The 16,888-nt window shown below is 42.6% G+C and overlaps 1 protein-coding gene across 14 annotated transcripts in view; it reads right to left on the bottom strand.

Annotated features, from left to right (window-relative positions):
- Positions 1 to 16,888, bottom strand: part of ZMIZ1 (zinc finger MIZ-type containing 1) — a 361,022-nt gene that overhangs the window by 45,622 nt on the left and 298,512 nt on the right. For 12 of the 14 annotated variants that reach the window (XM_075758629.1, XM_075758632.1, XM_075758631.1 and 9 more), the window contains one exon: positions 8,163 to 8,307. In XM_075758629.1, coding sequence (XP_075614744.1) covers positions 8,163 to 8,307 — 145 coding nt within the window. Of the gene's footprint in view, positions 1 to 350; positions 501 to 8,162; positions 8,308 to 16,888 lie in introns of those variants that run through there. The other 2 variants (XM_075758640.1, XM_075758639.1) reach the window with 2 other exon arrangements.

The raw sequence follows: 16,888 nt of genomic DNA, 5'->3' as shown, positions 1-16,888 counted from the left end.
CACCCAGTTCCATTGTCACACAAGTAGACCATGCAACGCATTACTACAGCCCAGATTACAGTTACAAAATCCACCGGTAACAGCCCTGTTATTAACATGCCACCTGTTACCTTTTTCAAAATGCTGAAATTATCTTATGATCGTTTTCAGCTTGACAAATGCAATTTAATCTTTATTGCATCTCACAGCACAGACCTGCTTCATCCATGTCTTATTTATCTCACGTGTGTCGGAATGCAACCCCGAGCCCTCAGTCCCCCCCTGCCACCAGGCATCCCTTCTGCTCTGCTTTATCAATATACCTGGGTTTCCATATCCGACTGCTCCTTTACAATAAAAAACACACCCACCCAGTATTCTACCATTGCCTGTTGCCTTGGTAATCCAAATGCCTGGGTACTCGCTGATTATCGGCGAATGAGACTCGCATTGTTCACACCGCAGCGCGTCTGCTATGTTAATGTGAGATAATGGCAGCCAGAAGACTCCTTTTGTTCCCAGCTTTGCTGTTTATTCATAGTGCCTGGAGGTCAGCGACTGCTACAACAACCGGGGAAGGAACCGCTGAAAGCGTGAGCAGATTCCACTTCTGCTTTTGCCTCTGAGACAGGGGGAAACACGAGCAGCCTCGCACAGCGAGAAGGGCACCGGGAGCTCTGCAGTCTGACTCACGCAAGGTGTAGCAGGCGGCTAGGAGGAAGATTTGATGGACTTGCACTTCCCAGATTTTAGATGAAGCTGATTTACGCTCCCCGACAACAGAAAAAAAACCCGCTTTCTTCAAGAGGCGCGGCGGGGAGGGAGGGGAGGGGAGAGGGCCAGCACACCACCGCCGCAACTTACTGGAAGCGAGCCGGGCTGGGGGGAGCAGGGGCGCCGGGGGCGAGCCCTGCCGAGCCGCGCCGCCGGCCAGCAGCCTGCCGCGGGCAGCGGCCGGAGCGAGGGCGGGCAGCGGCTCCCGCAGAACCGGAGGCGCGACCGAGCAGAGAAGCCGGCGGGACGGGACGGGACGGGAGCCGGCTGTCGGGGCAGCCGCCGAGCAGCCCCCTCGTCTGCGGCGGGCGGCGGCGCCCGGAGCGGGGCGGGCGGGGACGGCGGCGGGCGGGCAGGGCAGGGCAGGGCAGGGCAGGGCAAGGGGAGCCCGGGCAGCGGCCCCGGCTGAATGACTTCGCCGGTGAGGGACGGCTGCGCTTCGGGCACGTACGGGGCAGGTCTGAGAAACGTCTCCCCGAGCCGCCACCGACACTCTGCCTGTCAAAGTTGTTTGGAAATGCTGTTGCTGACACGGTGACACGGGCAAACAAACCATCACATCGTATCTCCCCTGACGTGGTAAGTGGGAAAGGAGAGCATAAACAGACCGTGGTACCTTCCCCGCATTCTCAGCCTGGTGGAGATGAGGACACTGAAGACGATGCCCCGGCTGGTGTGCTATTCCCCATTCCTGGAACAGCCCTTTCACGGGAAGAAACCACCGATTCCAGCTAAAGGCACTGTCAGTATCTAATTAATGTCACCGCCTCATCTGCACAGGTTGTTGATGTGCTCTGTCTGTTGAGCAGGCTTTGTTGTCATCTCCAGCGAAAAACAGTCAGGGATTTTTTTAGCAAGAATTCCTAACCCATTTGATTTTTAGGGGATCCATTAGAAAAGCTCTCCATCACTGCAAATAGTGACTATTTCCTTTTCTTCCCATTGAGATACTAAAGAGACTTGAGAACCCAACTGTATGGCAACAGCAGGTGTAAAAAAGAAAAACCAAAACTGTATAGCAGGAATTCACTCTTTTTGTAATCTATTTACAGGGAATTCCTGTGGAGAGTCAGATTTTCATCTAAGTGAATCAATTACAGATACATGTAAAGAAAAGGCATCAAGAAAAATGCCAGGTTTTAGACAAAATACACATCTGTGTTCCTGTTACCAAATTATCCAAAAAGAACAAAAATCTTTTAAAAAAACAAGGTATTTGCCATCATTTACGCCAGTAATTTATTTTTTTTTCACTCCACTGAAAATCAAAAACATCGCCAGACCGTAAACCTCCCTCCCTGCTTAGAAGCCATGTCAGCCTCTGGCAGGCAGGCTGAGCGCGATGCTGACGGCGATGCTGACGGCGTGGTACCCGCATAGAGCTCACCCCGCTGCCCTGAGCCACGGGCTGTCCCTCCCCAGGCCCGGCCGTGCCTGGCAAGGACCCTAAACCACACACGTGGACCTGAGCTGCAGCACTTGAAGGGCACTGTTGACTTTGTTCTGATGTTGCCTATCCTAAGGTACTCAATCCAGTTAAAAGACTCATGATTATTTTAATGAGTCTTGCATCAAAGAGCTAGGCAAAGTATAGCTTTCAGTGTCACCATGCAGTTATCATGCTGACAGTCAAAACGGGTAAAAACCAGGGGTGTTGCCATAGCTGAATGATTTTTAACTCCAGTGCCATCAGAAATAAGTTGGTTTCACTGAGAGCAAGTGACAGAGGGAACCTTCCCAGCACTCTGGAAGAGGAAAATCACCTCGACACAGCACGAATCATCTGCTGCTGAGAGTAGCCCTCATGTAAAGAGCATAACACTATTGTGATTATCACTAAACAGCAAATTGCAATCAATTAGACGTGTTCAGGACTGGAATGTTTGATACGGCCCAAACATGAGAATGATAGCTGTCTTTTCAAAGGTGTTAATTATCGTATTTTAAAAAACAGCTTAGATAGGGCAAAGCCTGAGGTCACATTTGCCTCAAGTCAGCAGACATACCTTAAATAATATTTGCCTAGTCTTTATCAGGATTTCAAAACTATCAGCTGACACTGTTTAATTACAAAAAATATCACAAAACAAAACCTTAAAACTTTAGTATACACAACGCTTAGAGGAAAGAAATGCAGAATACGTAACACTTAGATGTACTTACCAGAAAAAAAATCACGAAAGTATAGTAGTTGTGTTGCTACATATTATCCTTATTACAATAGCACTCACTTTCACTCTCTAATCAATACAGAAGCCCTATTTTCACATCTGTGCAAGGTGCTGTACACACAATAAAAGATGAGCCTTATCCTATACCTTTTACCAAGCATGTGAAGAATATATATTTGAAGAGAAGTTAAGCTGCCCGTTATTGTTTCCAGAGACCATGTCTCTCAGTCTCTCCTGTTACCACAAGAATTGACCACAAACTTACCTAAAATGAAACGCAGATTTTTCACATGAAAATATTACAGGTTTAATTATTAACAGCTAATGGTGACATTATCAGTTTTCAACTAGAGAGTACTAATCATTTGCTTTTAGCTTCAACATTCTGTCAAGGTTTTCTTCTACCTCCTCCCAGTAAGAAGTGCACGTGCTATAACTATTATCAGTAGTTTCACTTAGAGGACAAGATGGGCAAACAAGTCCTGGGACAGTACTTTTGAGCAATTAGTTTTGTCTTTACAATACGTAGAGCATCAGAGGCCTTACTTAGTACTGCTCTGAACAAATCTTGAGGGTTTTTTTTTTCTTCAAGAAATGGCACTTCTGTAGAAACATTTTAGGATTCTGAACTTTTCCCTGATTTTCTCCTGATGGTGGATTTTAACATTTCTTGACAGAAAAGATGACAGAAAAAAAGAGAGGCTGCTCTTGCAGAATAAGGAGCAATACAGGTTGCTTTACTGGGTATATTCTCTTATATTAAGATTTACCATCTGTTCAGTCCCTAATCATATTTATTTCACAACTTCACAAACAGAAAGATGAAAAGGCTTTGAAACAATCTTATCTTTCACCTAAAGAATTTTGAATTCTTTTGCAAAAGATTGTTCCTGTACGCCACAGCCACATGCAGTAATAAAGTGATCCGCGACTTCCAAGTGATGTATAAAACACGAACAACATGCATGTTTTCATACAAGCACGTATATGCTGTGCCTGACCTTTCACTATTTCTTTCATCCAGACATTTTTAAAGTGACTATCACTGTTGGTCAAAACCGCCTATGATGGCAAAATTGAAAAGGCAGCAACCTTTGCAGAAACTCTTGACACTTTCCACTGGTACGTCACAGCCAGATCACTCCTCATTCTTAACAAATGCTGTAAGAGCCAATCCTAACCACCCCGTAAAAATTCAGACACAGAAATGCTGTTCCTCTCCAAGAGCTCCTACCGATGTTCAAAGTCCAGCTCTTAGTAAAGTTTAAATTGGAATAAAAAAAAGGGACAAAACAAACATTAAAACCAAGCATCCTTGTAAAGCAAACCTAACCAACACAAGGTATTTATGGTGATAGCCTGAACATAAAACAGTAATGACAATAAATAAAGCGCCTACTGTAATATTGAATTACTGCTTAATTTGATCTATTGTTTAATTTTCTCAAAACCTCTGGCTCTAAGTAATTTGTGACAAAAATAATTTTATCTTCATATTTTTCATCAATCTTGACTGCCCTATACAGACATTATTACCCTTTGGTCACTAACTGCAAGACAGCTGGCAATTAATACAAAAGACCAAAATTTGGAGCAAGAAAGAAGACAGTAAGAACCCGATGAATGTTCACAACAACATACCAAACTGCAGCTAACAGCTGTCTATTTTCAGGTGGTTTTGTTGACATAGTGAGCTTCACTACAAGCTGTGCAAGAAATGAGAAGCCCCCTAGGGCTTGCATAGGTCAGATCCACACTCCTGCTGGGATTGATAGAAACTGTACCCATTTCAACCAAGATTCAACTTGATCTACATGTAAAGGTCCTCCAATTAATGCAATGAAGCGTTAAGTAGGAGCTTGATCAAAGCAAAGTGTATAATGACAATATTTTGTACTTACATAACAGCATTTGCCAAAGACCTTAAATTTATAAAGACTTGAGAAGTATTTGTTATTACAGACTGATGTTATGTCAGATTGGAAAACTACAACACAAAGAAGTTACATTACTCCCTGCAAGCTAGAAAGTATGAAATTTTACTCCTATGCAGAAGGGCCAGCCCAACGACTACCAGCTCTCCTTAAGTCCCTCATAAATCCTTTAAGTAGGACTTAAATTAGAAGTTATACAGGATTAAGGAGGTAGATAGGTCTTCATACTGGTCCTTCAGTACAGGAGTGAAGTTTACCCATATGAATCAGTAAAAAAAGTCTAAAAATAAAATAAAAGTTAAAAAAAAAAATCAATGAATCTCATATTCGAGTTTGAGCTAACTATTATTACATTGCACTGACTTAAAAAAAAAAAAACCGTAAGGTTGAAGGGTTGGGTTGTTTTTTTTGAGAATCCAGTGCTCATGCTGTTCATAAAGCACAGGAGAGTTTGCAGTCCAACTTCCCAACATTAGAAAGTAGGTATTTAGCTGAATTTTTCTTTTATATGCAACACTCGATCATTCTGTTAATGAAAAACTAAATTTAGAAAGAAATGAGCACAATACCATCCCTACTCTGAAAGCATTTGTTGCATGTGCGCACCTCCTTGTAGTCTGCGCTCTGTAAGTGCATTTGACCAACAGTATCACTATCAATGCTCTCCTTGATCTGTTTACTTCAGTTTTCTCCCACAACTCAATTAACTTGGTAAAAATGAAAGGTTGTCCCTAAAAATAGGCCAGCCCTGAATTCTGTCCAGTGTATGTGCCCACAGTTTCTTAAATATGAATCCTTAGATTTAGATTCTTGTGATACATTCTTGAGACAGAATTTATTTTAAATAGCCGAGCCCTCTTTCAACTTTGAAAAGAAGCAGCTGTGCTTCTGTAGTGCCAGGTACATCGGGATTCTAGTCCCTATCTAGAGTTCTGGGTAATTTTGTTGCTAGTAAAGGCAACAGCAGAAAAAGCTCTGTGTGAAGTACTCAAGACAGTCCGATGACAGGGGAAGGTTTTGGTTTTGTTTTTTTCTAGTGATATTCAGCAGATGACACATACCCTATAATCCCTCTGTTGAGCTACGTAAGGGTCTTGAATGTGGTCTTGGCTGTTCTAATTTAATATCTAATTCTTTTACAAAACTTGAAGTAGCTGGCTACATTCATTTCTTGTAGGAAATGCAAAGCATACTTTTTTTTTTGTTTCAATTCACACAAAAACCTTGTGAATTAGAGATAAGATACTGTGAACTTTAATACTAAGCTTTTGACCCAAATGTAATCTAATGCAAATACGCATGTTGCTTCATCAACAGCTTTATCACTGGGATTGTCCTTAATGGCTTTTCATCTTTTGTTTAATGCAAAGAAACAAAACCTCAATTCTTCTTCACCCCATATTTCACTACTGTGTTATAGACTGATTATAGAACAACCCTGAAAATAAACAGTTCCAGCTGGAAAAAGAAGTTGGAGAGCCACAAGATGTCTCATTCCAATGTACTACCTGAGAGATTTTGAGCAGTCATGGTTATGGGTAAATTACAGACGAGACAACAGCACACAGTGAAGCAGTGATGCAGGTATTCCAAATCCCTGAGGCTGCTGCAGCTATTACAGATAAGAAGTAACACCACAGAAATTATATTTCTAGAGGGGCATCTCACCGGTAAAACAACAATAATTTAGAACTTACTCCCAGTGTCTTCCCCAGTAAAGCATTTCAAGGGCAATACTCAAGAGGAACTTATAAGGACTGTTTGATACTCAGCAGGATGTTCTACTATTAGGGAGAATATTGGGTAACCAAGTATTGCCAGAAACGCTGGTATTTAGGTTTAGCAGAAGAAAGTATTTACTTTCTGACACATGACAGCGTTTCACTGGAAAATTGCCATGAAAGAAGAGAGTTGTGCCTATCTTATCTAGTAACGTAGCACACAGCCCCTGTCAGATAGAACAGTGCTTCCATCCTTACTTTACAGACTCTAGGGGAACAGAGGCCAAAAGGTCGGATGACAATTGGGCATCTAAAAACTACAAAAATACATGTAAGAAAGGGTATACACTGTGCCACACTTTCTCTGCAAACTGGCCACTAATTTCACCTTGGCTTCTGCAAAGCTTCTCTCAGTGTAAAAATAAGTTATTTTAGAACAGAAGGTTTTCTGGGTTGTTTTTTTTTAAGTGTGTTTATAATCGATCATTTCATAAGCAACTGAAAAAAAGAGGCAATCCAGGTACTCTGAAAAGTCAGTGATATTATATTAGTTATACTACAAAAAGGGACTTTATTCTCAAGGGCTATAATAAAAGGTATAGCATTTGCATGGTTTTTCCATAACTACAACAAAAATAAGGGAAAAAACCAACCCCAAACCAAAAGTTGCTTCCAGACAAATTCACGCATGTAAATGCACTGGCACAAAGATGTCCCTAAGCTCCATTCTAACACAAAAGTTCAAGTTACTTATGCTACCACAGAATCTAGGTACAAGGAATTTAGTCTCATCCGCACTCTTATAATCCTTTACTAACCGAAGTGCCCTACACTAAAAACAATTTATACTATTTGTGATTTCTTTTATGTGATGCTGAGGGAAAGAAAGCCTTGAAAAAAATCCCAGAAACACAAAGCATGAAATGAATGTTTAACCCTGTCTACACTTATTCTTCAGCTTTTGCCACGACCCAGGCTCTGCAGACAAAAAATACAAATACTGCTCCTCCATGTAATTTGGTAATCAAAGGCTTCACATCTTCAGCTTCTTCTAGTGTCCTTTAATGCTCACATTTTCTCTAAATTAACATCAATGCTTTGTGATCCTCAACTGATAGAAGGTGGTGTATAGCATTCTCCCATTCTATGGCTATGCCCACTATACAATTACTTCTGTACAATACATTTCCAACAATGCTTACAAAACAGAACATCACTGAAATATTTTCAGCCTCAAGAACAACCAGTTGTATTTAAATAAACAGTAGGAAAATGTCTGGTGAGAGGCAAGTTGTAGAAGTTTCTCTCTAGGGCACAACTTGAAGCTTGAAAGCAAGTCCACTTGATCTGAGCACAGATTTGAAGATGGAAGCATCACTTCACTATGCACAATGCAACAGCAAAGACAAAACTTGAGTTTATTTAGTACTTGCTGTAATTACAGATCCCTTGTTGTGGGTAGTGCTGTTCAGCGCATGAAACAGTGTAGCTACCTCCGTCAATGGTAACAAGCATTCAATTAACATTTGTCATGTGCTACATCCGTACAGACTGCCACTGCTACGGACTGGGCTGAGACTCACCTATGAGAGAGGGTGGGTTTCATGGAGCTCATAGAGTTCATGGGGGGTTGCATGGGTAGCTTCCCCGGAGGATCGTTCTGCCGGCTTTTCTGGTGGCGAAGCAGCAAGAGCCGTCCCAGCTCCTCACACCACGACGAAAGCAGCGCTGCGCAAACAGAACAAAATGACATTAAGCGCACAACTGAAGAGCCGGCACAGCCGAGTGCAGATGCAAGCTACTGTAACGGGGAGTCACAATCTGAACAGACAAACCCCAGGAGTGAAAAGCTTGTCCACGAACCACCACTCACATTATTATCCTATCAAATTGAGTCTGTAATTGCCCTACACTATCATTATAATGTTTTTACACAAGTTACAAACATTCTGCACAGCCCAGGAGGCACGAGAGAACTTGTCTGAGCTGAGCGGCACAGAGATGAAGAACAGATGAGGCACAAGGACATGGGATAGCTGTTGTGAGTGAAAAAAGACGCAGAAGAATTCATTTCACACTAATAGAAACGTAACAAAAACATACAGAAGACATCATTCACAGAGGGGAGCAAAGAACAACAAGATCTTTTTTCTGTTCAGCTATTTTGTGCAAAAGATGAATTGGAGAGGCATGAAGAGAAACCCACGTGCAGGAATTCATTTCCAAAACCGCTATCAGCTACCAGTCTTGAATAGATCAACAGAATATGGCCACGCTGACATATGGATACAAAGTTAGGCACTTAAAACTGTATTTGACCCCACACAACCCCTAAATGTGTATTTCCATTATGTGCTTAATCTTCTGGTCAATGAGGGTAATTCTGTGCTTACAGGAAAATCATGCTTCTGAACTATGAAGATGCAGAGATTTCCTAGAGGGACGAAGAGCTTGCAATTCCCTCTGAAGACATGAAAGGGGCCATTATCTCTGAAGACATGGCCTCTCCCTTTCGCACCCACACTCAGAAAAGACCAGTCCCTGTTACAGCAACCCTGTTGCAGAAAGCAGAGCCCCAGAAAGCAGCTGCAGGCAAACTCTGGCTCCCGTGAGTGCACTCAGCCAAGACACCCCACTGAAGCCTCCAGCAACACCTGACTGAGCCTCAATGCTGTCTGTTTAATTCCAGCATCAGAAGTGGCTCCAGTAAAAAGTCACCAAGGTATGACACAGTGAAGAGTTTCACCGGAACAAAGTGCAGACTAATTGCAAAATTCTGCAGTTGAAGAAACGTTCTCAAGTGGAAGTGCTTGGGGTTTTTCCTTCTTTAAAGTATACTTTACAAAACCCTCAGAACAAGAAAATGCTTTGTATTTAATTTTTAACTAAGTGCTTTCCTGAGGTGTTACGAACTGAACACAAATCAACAGATTGCACAAGTAGGTGAGAACCAGAATACTACTCAAAACCCAAGCTGCCACAGCGGTTTAGAGTAGGAGAGCTCTACAAGTAATTTTAGGTTTGCTGGTTTAAAAGAGACAAGTGTAGAATTCTCTAAAATTAAGGTTTTTATTTTCATTTCTTATTTTTCTAATGGTTGTCTTTTCACCAAATAATATAATCATAAGCAGTAGCAAACTACCATTTCAGGGTACACCACCTTCTTTTTCCAGCAGCTACTCACAGGTACATACTTAGAACAAATTCCAAAGAGACTAATTGTAAAGTCATTGTAGGGGGGAAAAAAGGAACCTGCTCTACCAAGAACACACACAAATATGATTTTTCAGTACAAAAAAACAATGGGAATTTCTCAAGTTTAATGGCCACACAAGAAAAATACTTAAAGTCCAGGCCATTCCTGTGAATTAATCACATTTGGACAAAGGAGAGGTAGTAATTTCATGGCATTTATCAAGCAGAAGGTCAAGAGTGGTGTTTAGGGAGGCATTTTAGAGCTCTGCTGTGACAAAAAGGGGACACCGCTTCTTTATGTAACTAAATATGGGCACTCGGAAATTGTCAGCCTCACATGCAGCCTACAGAAAGCATTCCCCCGAGCTCTGTGAAATGTTCCAGCAACGAGTGTCAGTCTAAGCTGCTTCTCTATTAGCCAAGGAATCTGTCAACAAGCATTTGATCAAATTATACTCACCTTTTATCCCTGGCATATCATTACTAATGTGCCAGTGACAAAGGCTCCCCTCCCCCTTTTCCAGCCGCCTGGAGACACAAATCCCTGCCTCGCAGGGTTTCTTCCCGCGCACCACGGCCACTTGTACTCCGAGAAACACGAACAAAGTGTTCTGCTGAACGCTAAACACGGCCGTGGCAGAGTAATAGTGGATGCTGAGCACTTCCACAGTGTAATTACTACAGTGTCAAATGGAAATCGTCCATCTTAAACGAGGCTTTGATGGGAGGAGGGAGCTGCTCTTCTGCACACCTATATACACTTGACAAATAAGATAAAAAGCATCAACCCGATGAGTCTGAGGGCATGAATCTGCAAACAAAACCCAAATCTGCTTGGAAAAAAAGCCAAGTAACTCCCGGCAATGAGATAGCATTGCTTTGGTGAGGTGAAGATAAGAAAAGATCTTAATGAGCTATTGTTATTACCAATAGCCAATACACACATTTATAAAGGTGAAATGTAAACTGTCAAAGAACAAAGAGGTCCTCAAGATAAGCTGGCTGGTTTCATGCTACAAGTTATCTAGAGACGACTCATGTTTTTAGAGACTAAGAGACTGCAGGTGTAAAACGTAGCAAATTTACTCATCCCTATCACAGCACTCATTACATAGAGGTTGAACCTTTCCTCCCCCGGGACTTTTTGACTCGTGTACCATGTATAATAATTGCTCTCTTCCCTGCGTTGGTGTTTGTGCACAGAATGAAAACAGAGCTGTTTGTAGCCACCTTAGGAGTACCAGTCCCCCTCTACCCTGCTCAGCAGGAGCAAGAACCCTCCAAAGGAGTCTACTGCTCTCCTCCACTGGAAATGCTGGGGCAGCCTCCCTTCTCTCCTGCCCCATCCGCCTCCACTGCTCTGCTCTCTGCTTGCGAAGATGAATATATACCCCCCACACACACACATCTGGTACAGCTGGCTTCTGGTGAACATCACTTCCTGGGCTATTCAAGCTAGATGAAACAAACTCAAAATGAATTTACAGATTACACTATTCATCTTTAGTGTACTTAGTTACTGCTTTTTATGCTGACAGTATTAGGCACATCTCAACTCATTTACACTCAAAGCACGAGAAATTCAGTATCACACTATAATGAACAGATAAAGCAGCAAGCACAAAGGACAGCTACAGATGGTGCCAACAGTCAGTCTCTCCCTCTCATAGCACAGCCAAGCAGCTGCTTTTTCTCCCCCCCCTCCGCCCCTCCTCCTTGTACAACAGGAGCACAGATTTTGCAGATGGACCATCCACACCGTCTCTCGCAGCCTCTTGCTGCGGCAGTTTAATGATCAGATTTAAATCGTGTTCCTGTGCTGCATTGCTACAATGTCCCTTGCATATAATGATGTGGCTTTCCTGCTTAAGTTGAAGTCAACTGTTGCAATAGAGGGAAAGGTAAATTCCTTAAACACGCACCCCTTCATGCCCCCGTACACAGCCCAGGTGTAAAATACAACCTGGTTAACACACCAGAATTGACAGTTTCACCCCTGTTCAGTCACAGAGGGCTCTGCCAGCCCATGCCAAAAGATGCATAATAATGGCGATCAAACGCCATGCTGACAGTTTAAGCGTATTCACACATTTATTTGGCTTAAAGGGACACACTCTGGGATGATTGGTGCAATATTTGACCTACTTTTCTCCATTTGCAAAACCTGTATCATTCTTAATGGAATTGTGTTTTACTTTAAGCATTGATGTATTTTCATAGGAATAAATCAATACTGATTTGCTAACGACGACTGCGTTAAAAAACAAACACAGAAATGAGCAGCCTTGGCTTTTGCATTTCTGAAATAGAGAAAAACAGAAAGATTTAAAAATAAGAGAAATTTCAATTATAAGTAGCCCAAGGGGTTTCCCTAAGGAAGCGAGGGAAAAAAAAACGTTCAGAAATATTCAGCGTGCTGTTACCCAGTCCCATTTTTGTTTCTCCTTTCTGTGAAGAGGACCAGACGCTGCAAGAATGTGCGTCTCAGCACAGAATGTGACCGACCTCTCCTTAAAATACTCATAAATACTCCCACACACCCAGAGTTGGCCACACTTTATGTCCTTCTGGATGCCTCCAATAGTTTTAAACACTTTCATTGAAAAAATCATAAGACATTGCAATGTATCCACACTGGGATCCTGAGGACAAGGAGAGGGAAGAGGGCTGGAAGGCAAAGATTGATTCCCCCCCCTTCAGCCCAAGTCACATTTCAAGCATTTCTCTGCAACCACAGAGCTAAGCCTTGCTTGAAAGAGAAAGGAAGCAATTGTTATTTAATCCCCTGCCTCTAGGAGCCAGGTCTTTTAAGAACATGTCAAATATCACAAGATTTGCGACACAATTATTAGGACCGGCCACATCCCCTGGTACTGCTCCTTTCCTGTGAGGGCCCTTTTGTGCCGAAAACCTGCCAGGCAGTACAGAAACAAAGGCCTCCGCTGCCCGCTCCGTGGCACCTTCTCGGAGCTGCGCGCGCCCATGGCCCAGCACAGCAGCATCACAATCACTTTGGAAGCGCCAGGCCCTTCAGTTAGGAAAATCAAGGAGCTCGAGCTGGGGGAAGCGACGGATCACGCCCAGGCTGCCCATGCCGCTTCTTTCTTCTTCATGACAAACGATGCCAGCATTCTTGCAACAATTACGTGATGGATGCTGATGACGCAGCTCAAAGGATACTTTATAGCCATGGCATCGAACATTGGTACAGCCCATTACAATCCCTTTTGGGCCAGGGAACAGAAAGGGGAAGGAAAACAGGAGAAGCGATCAATGCTACCCCATAGACACTAATGCATTGCATTAGCTGCATCCACACCAGCACCGATAGCTGCAATCCTGTAAGTGACTGATTTACCCTGCCCTGGTGCAAAGTGCTGTAGTAAGCATCTCCAAGTGAATGAGCCAGTGGGCTCCCTAGAAAGCAAAATACAGAGAAGCACGGTGCTAATCTATTTAGCTATTATGATACCCTAGTATTAGTTACAGCTTATCACCTCAGTAAATCGTCGCCTCTTGTTAGGGAACGTGCTTAAAGGTGCAGCAAACTGTTATTTACAGGCAGACACTATATTTACAGCCACAAAGACAGGTGAGGAGGCGATAGGACAACAGCTCAGTAATTTCAATGCCTTCTGCTTCCCGGGAGACTGCTGGAGGAACACAATAGGATTACCGCTTCCTTGCTGCAGTTAGGCTGCAGTAGATAGTTCAATAGGCAGACTGGCAGACCTGTATTTCTTACTCACTGCAATGAAAATATTAGGGAAAAAGGAGGAGTTTGATTTGGAGAACTATCTGTTCAGCACCGTCTCGCTAGTTTGGTTTTGTGTCTCGGAAGAAAACGCATTTGGCTGAAAACGTATTTACAGTATAAGTAAGAAAATACAGCATTTTTTCACAGATCATATGCATTAAGTTTATATTGCTCTTAGAAACAAATTCTATTTTTTTTACATGGAGAATTCCAGATAAGTGGAATATAGAGCTGCTGAGGGCTTTCTATCCTCTTCTGTATAGACTGCAATCTAAATACAAGTTTTATACATTATCCAGTGAGATAATTTGGTGGGGTGGGAAGGGAGGCAGCAAAGAGAAAAAAGGGAGAGGAGTGGAAATAGCTATTGTCTTGGTTATTTAAGAACATTATTCTTTTTACACAGAAAAAAGGAGACTTTACACTGTTTGGAACAATATATTAAAAATGTTAATTACCTAATGCTCAATGTGCTGTAGCATTAGAAAAATAATTTCAGTTGCATTAAAGGATGGAATCTTTGTCCACAATCTTGGGAAACAGTAAATCAGATGTTTTCCTCATGTTTTAAAAGCCATTTTGCTTTTAAAGAGCTTGGAAAAGGAGAGAGAAGGAGAAACTGGTCATCCCAAACTACTTCAAAGATTGATTTTCCTGCAGCTCTTCTCCTCATGCACTCCAGCAGAGTCTGGCAATGGCTAGCTAACCTGTTGGACAGTCAGTTAGGGTAGGAAAGTAAGGCCACAAAGGAAATAGGATGTAACTATACATTAGGAGAGATTCCAAGTATGTGTGTATAGGATGTAACTATACATTAGGAGAAATTCCAAGTATGTGCGTTTGCCCCTCCTCTTCAGTTCTTTCAAGATACTGCTCCATGTTCTAACCCTGCAACAGATGAGACCTACTACCCCTGCTGTTACAGAAGCTTCCGTTCTGTATCTGCCTCAATGCCCAGAGCACAAAAGGAGTACGTATAATGCCAATTACCAAGCAGGAGTAGTCATTTCTCAGCAGTCTGGCTGCTCAAGATGGACTCGCAGCGGCTCCCAGGGAGCCCACCCTTCCCCCCAGGCCCACCTCTCTGGCTGCCAGCAGATGCCCACTCGGCACGAGGGGGCCACAGCACAGAGCCAGTGCTTGCTCCCACCTCATCCTGGGAGGCTTACACCCCAGATGGCTGCTTTTTTGGAGCAGCTAAAGACTGTGCTTGCTGTCCTCCATCAGGCAAAATCAGTGATGTTAGCTTAAACAGTTCAAGTAAACAAGTTGGATTAAACTGACTGATTTTATCTGAAGTTAAAAGTACCAACACAAACCTGCTCCACTAGTAGCAAGGAGTGCATGTTATATTTTTGGTACCACTTCCAAATGCACACAGGTTTAAAAAGTGCCTGTCCCAGCGACTGCAGAGCAAACTGCGTGGAACTGAATTCCCCAGCAGAGCAAAGGCGGCAGCTGGCTCAAACCCTGCTTTGGGAGGCATGAACTGCCCCGCTCATCACAACAGCAACACAAAGTCAACAGCCACAGTTCAATGTTGTGAAACAGGACATGATGTGTGTTTCTACCACTAATATCCAAGTAAGGACCTTTATCACCAATACTGCCTCCACTACTATAGCCACAGCTGTGTCCTGCAGAAATGCCCAGTTTTGCCCTGGTAGGATCTATAACTGAGTTATATATTATCATTAAAAAAAACCAAACACCGTGCAGGTTTGTAGCAAAACAGGGTAACGCAGGGAATGCCTAATTAAACTGAATGTAACATCAAATTGATTAACAAAGGTTTTATTCAATAAAACCCTTACTGCAAACCTGAGAGTTATCTAGCATGTGCTTTCAAGGCTGCTGCATGAGAGCGACACCATGTACAAGTCTGGTCTTGAATATGGGTCCAGCTTGCCTTGGCATATCATCTTCAGCTCTTCACAAATACCTCTGAAGACACATCTATATAGGCTTCCCCAAAAGCTCTTGCCAATTGGAATAGTACGTGCTGGAGACAGATTTAAATACTGCTATCCTTATCCCATGACTTCAGTGGAACCGGGATTCCCCAATTTCCTTCTACACTTGCCAAAACTTGGCAGAGCTTCTTACCAGATTCACTACATTAACTTTGAAGTAATACATTACAAAACATAGCAACAATGGCTCGATTTGGCAAGCACAAAACACTCTGCACAGATCCAGATAAAATACGTAAGCATCTCATTTAGGCTTAGCTGTACCCATGTTGCTACATCTGAAAACATGCCCCATTATAAAGAGAAGACAAAGGTGGTGAAAGGCCACCAGCAAGTGAACCCTGGATACGGCTTTCCAAAGGAAATGCACTCCAATAGCGTTAGACTGCTTGTTTTCTTACTCATCCAATTGTTGGTTTCACTGCTTAGATTTCAAACAACAGTGTCTTTCATTACTGCTGTACGCTTTTATTTTGTAATGCCAGTTCTAGTCATCAACAGATTTCACACATAACACAGGCATCTGAAAAATGGAAGTGACTCACTTTAACCCATCTTTGGCTAGATCCAAATCAGTGATCTGTAGGTGAGAGGCTCGGCTTCACTTAATCCACCCTGAGCCCTCCTATTACTAGTGTAAACAACTCCTGAGCAAATGCTACCATTAACATCTAAAAGTGCTAGGAAAAAAATACCAGAGGCATTTAACCAGAGTTCGAACACAGGGAATCCATGCATAATCAGTACGATAACAAAAGTCTGGAAAAGGGAAAAATCTAGAGGCTATCTTCAAAAAAGGAAAAGGAGTAATTGCAAAATTGGAGGTCCAGTTTCCTACCGGGGAAAAATAACCCAAACTACTCAAAAGGACCAAAAGAAAAGTAAAAAATGAGTAACAACCACAACGGATTTGCCAGGAACAAATCACGCCACACTTCTGTACTTTCTTTACACGAGCAGACAACAGACCTTGAGCATAGATTAGTTTGATTTTAGTGAGGCTTCAGTGCTGCTTTACGTGACATTCTTACAAATAAACAAGGGAAATAAGGTCTAGCTGAACACAACACAAAATGGCTGGAAACTCAGGCTTACCGAACTATTAAACCAACAGTCAGTAATAGAAACAAGTATTATCAGATGGGTTTTTGCGGGAGTTCATTCTGGGTTGGAAATTACTGAATGCTTCATTTATGGATATCCATGACTCAGATGAATAAAAGGCTAGAAGATCTTTTGGGTCAATTTACAGATGGCACAAGCTGGAAAAAAGCATCAGTTCACTGCAGAAATTTGGTGTCCAAATCATCTTGAAATCTGGAGAAATGGCCTGAAACTGCATCCAACAGGGACAAGTACAAAGTACGACACTGTGCACCTTCTT

Source organism: Balearica regulorum, chromosome 7 (assembly GCF_011004875.1).
Source record: "Balearica regulorum gibbericeps isolate bBalReg1 chromosome 7, bBalReg1.pri, whole genome shotgun sequence".
Classification (NCBI taxonomy): Eukaryota; Metazoa; Chordata; class Aves; order Gruiformes; family Gruidae; genus Balearica; species Balearica regulorum.
The sequence above is the reverse complement of the archived record's forward strand: the minus strand, read 5'-3'. Positions and strand labels throughout refer to the sequence as shown.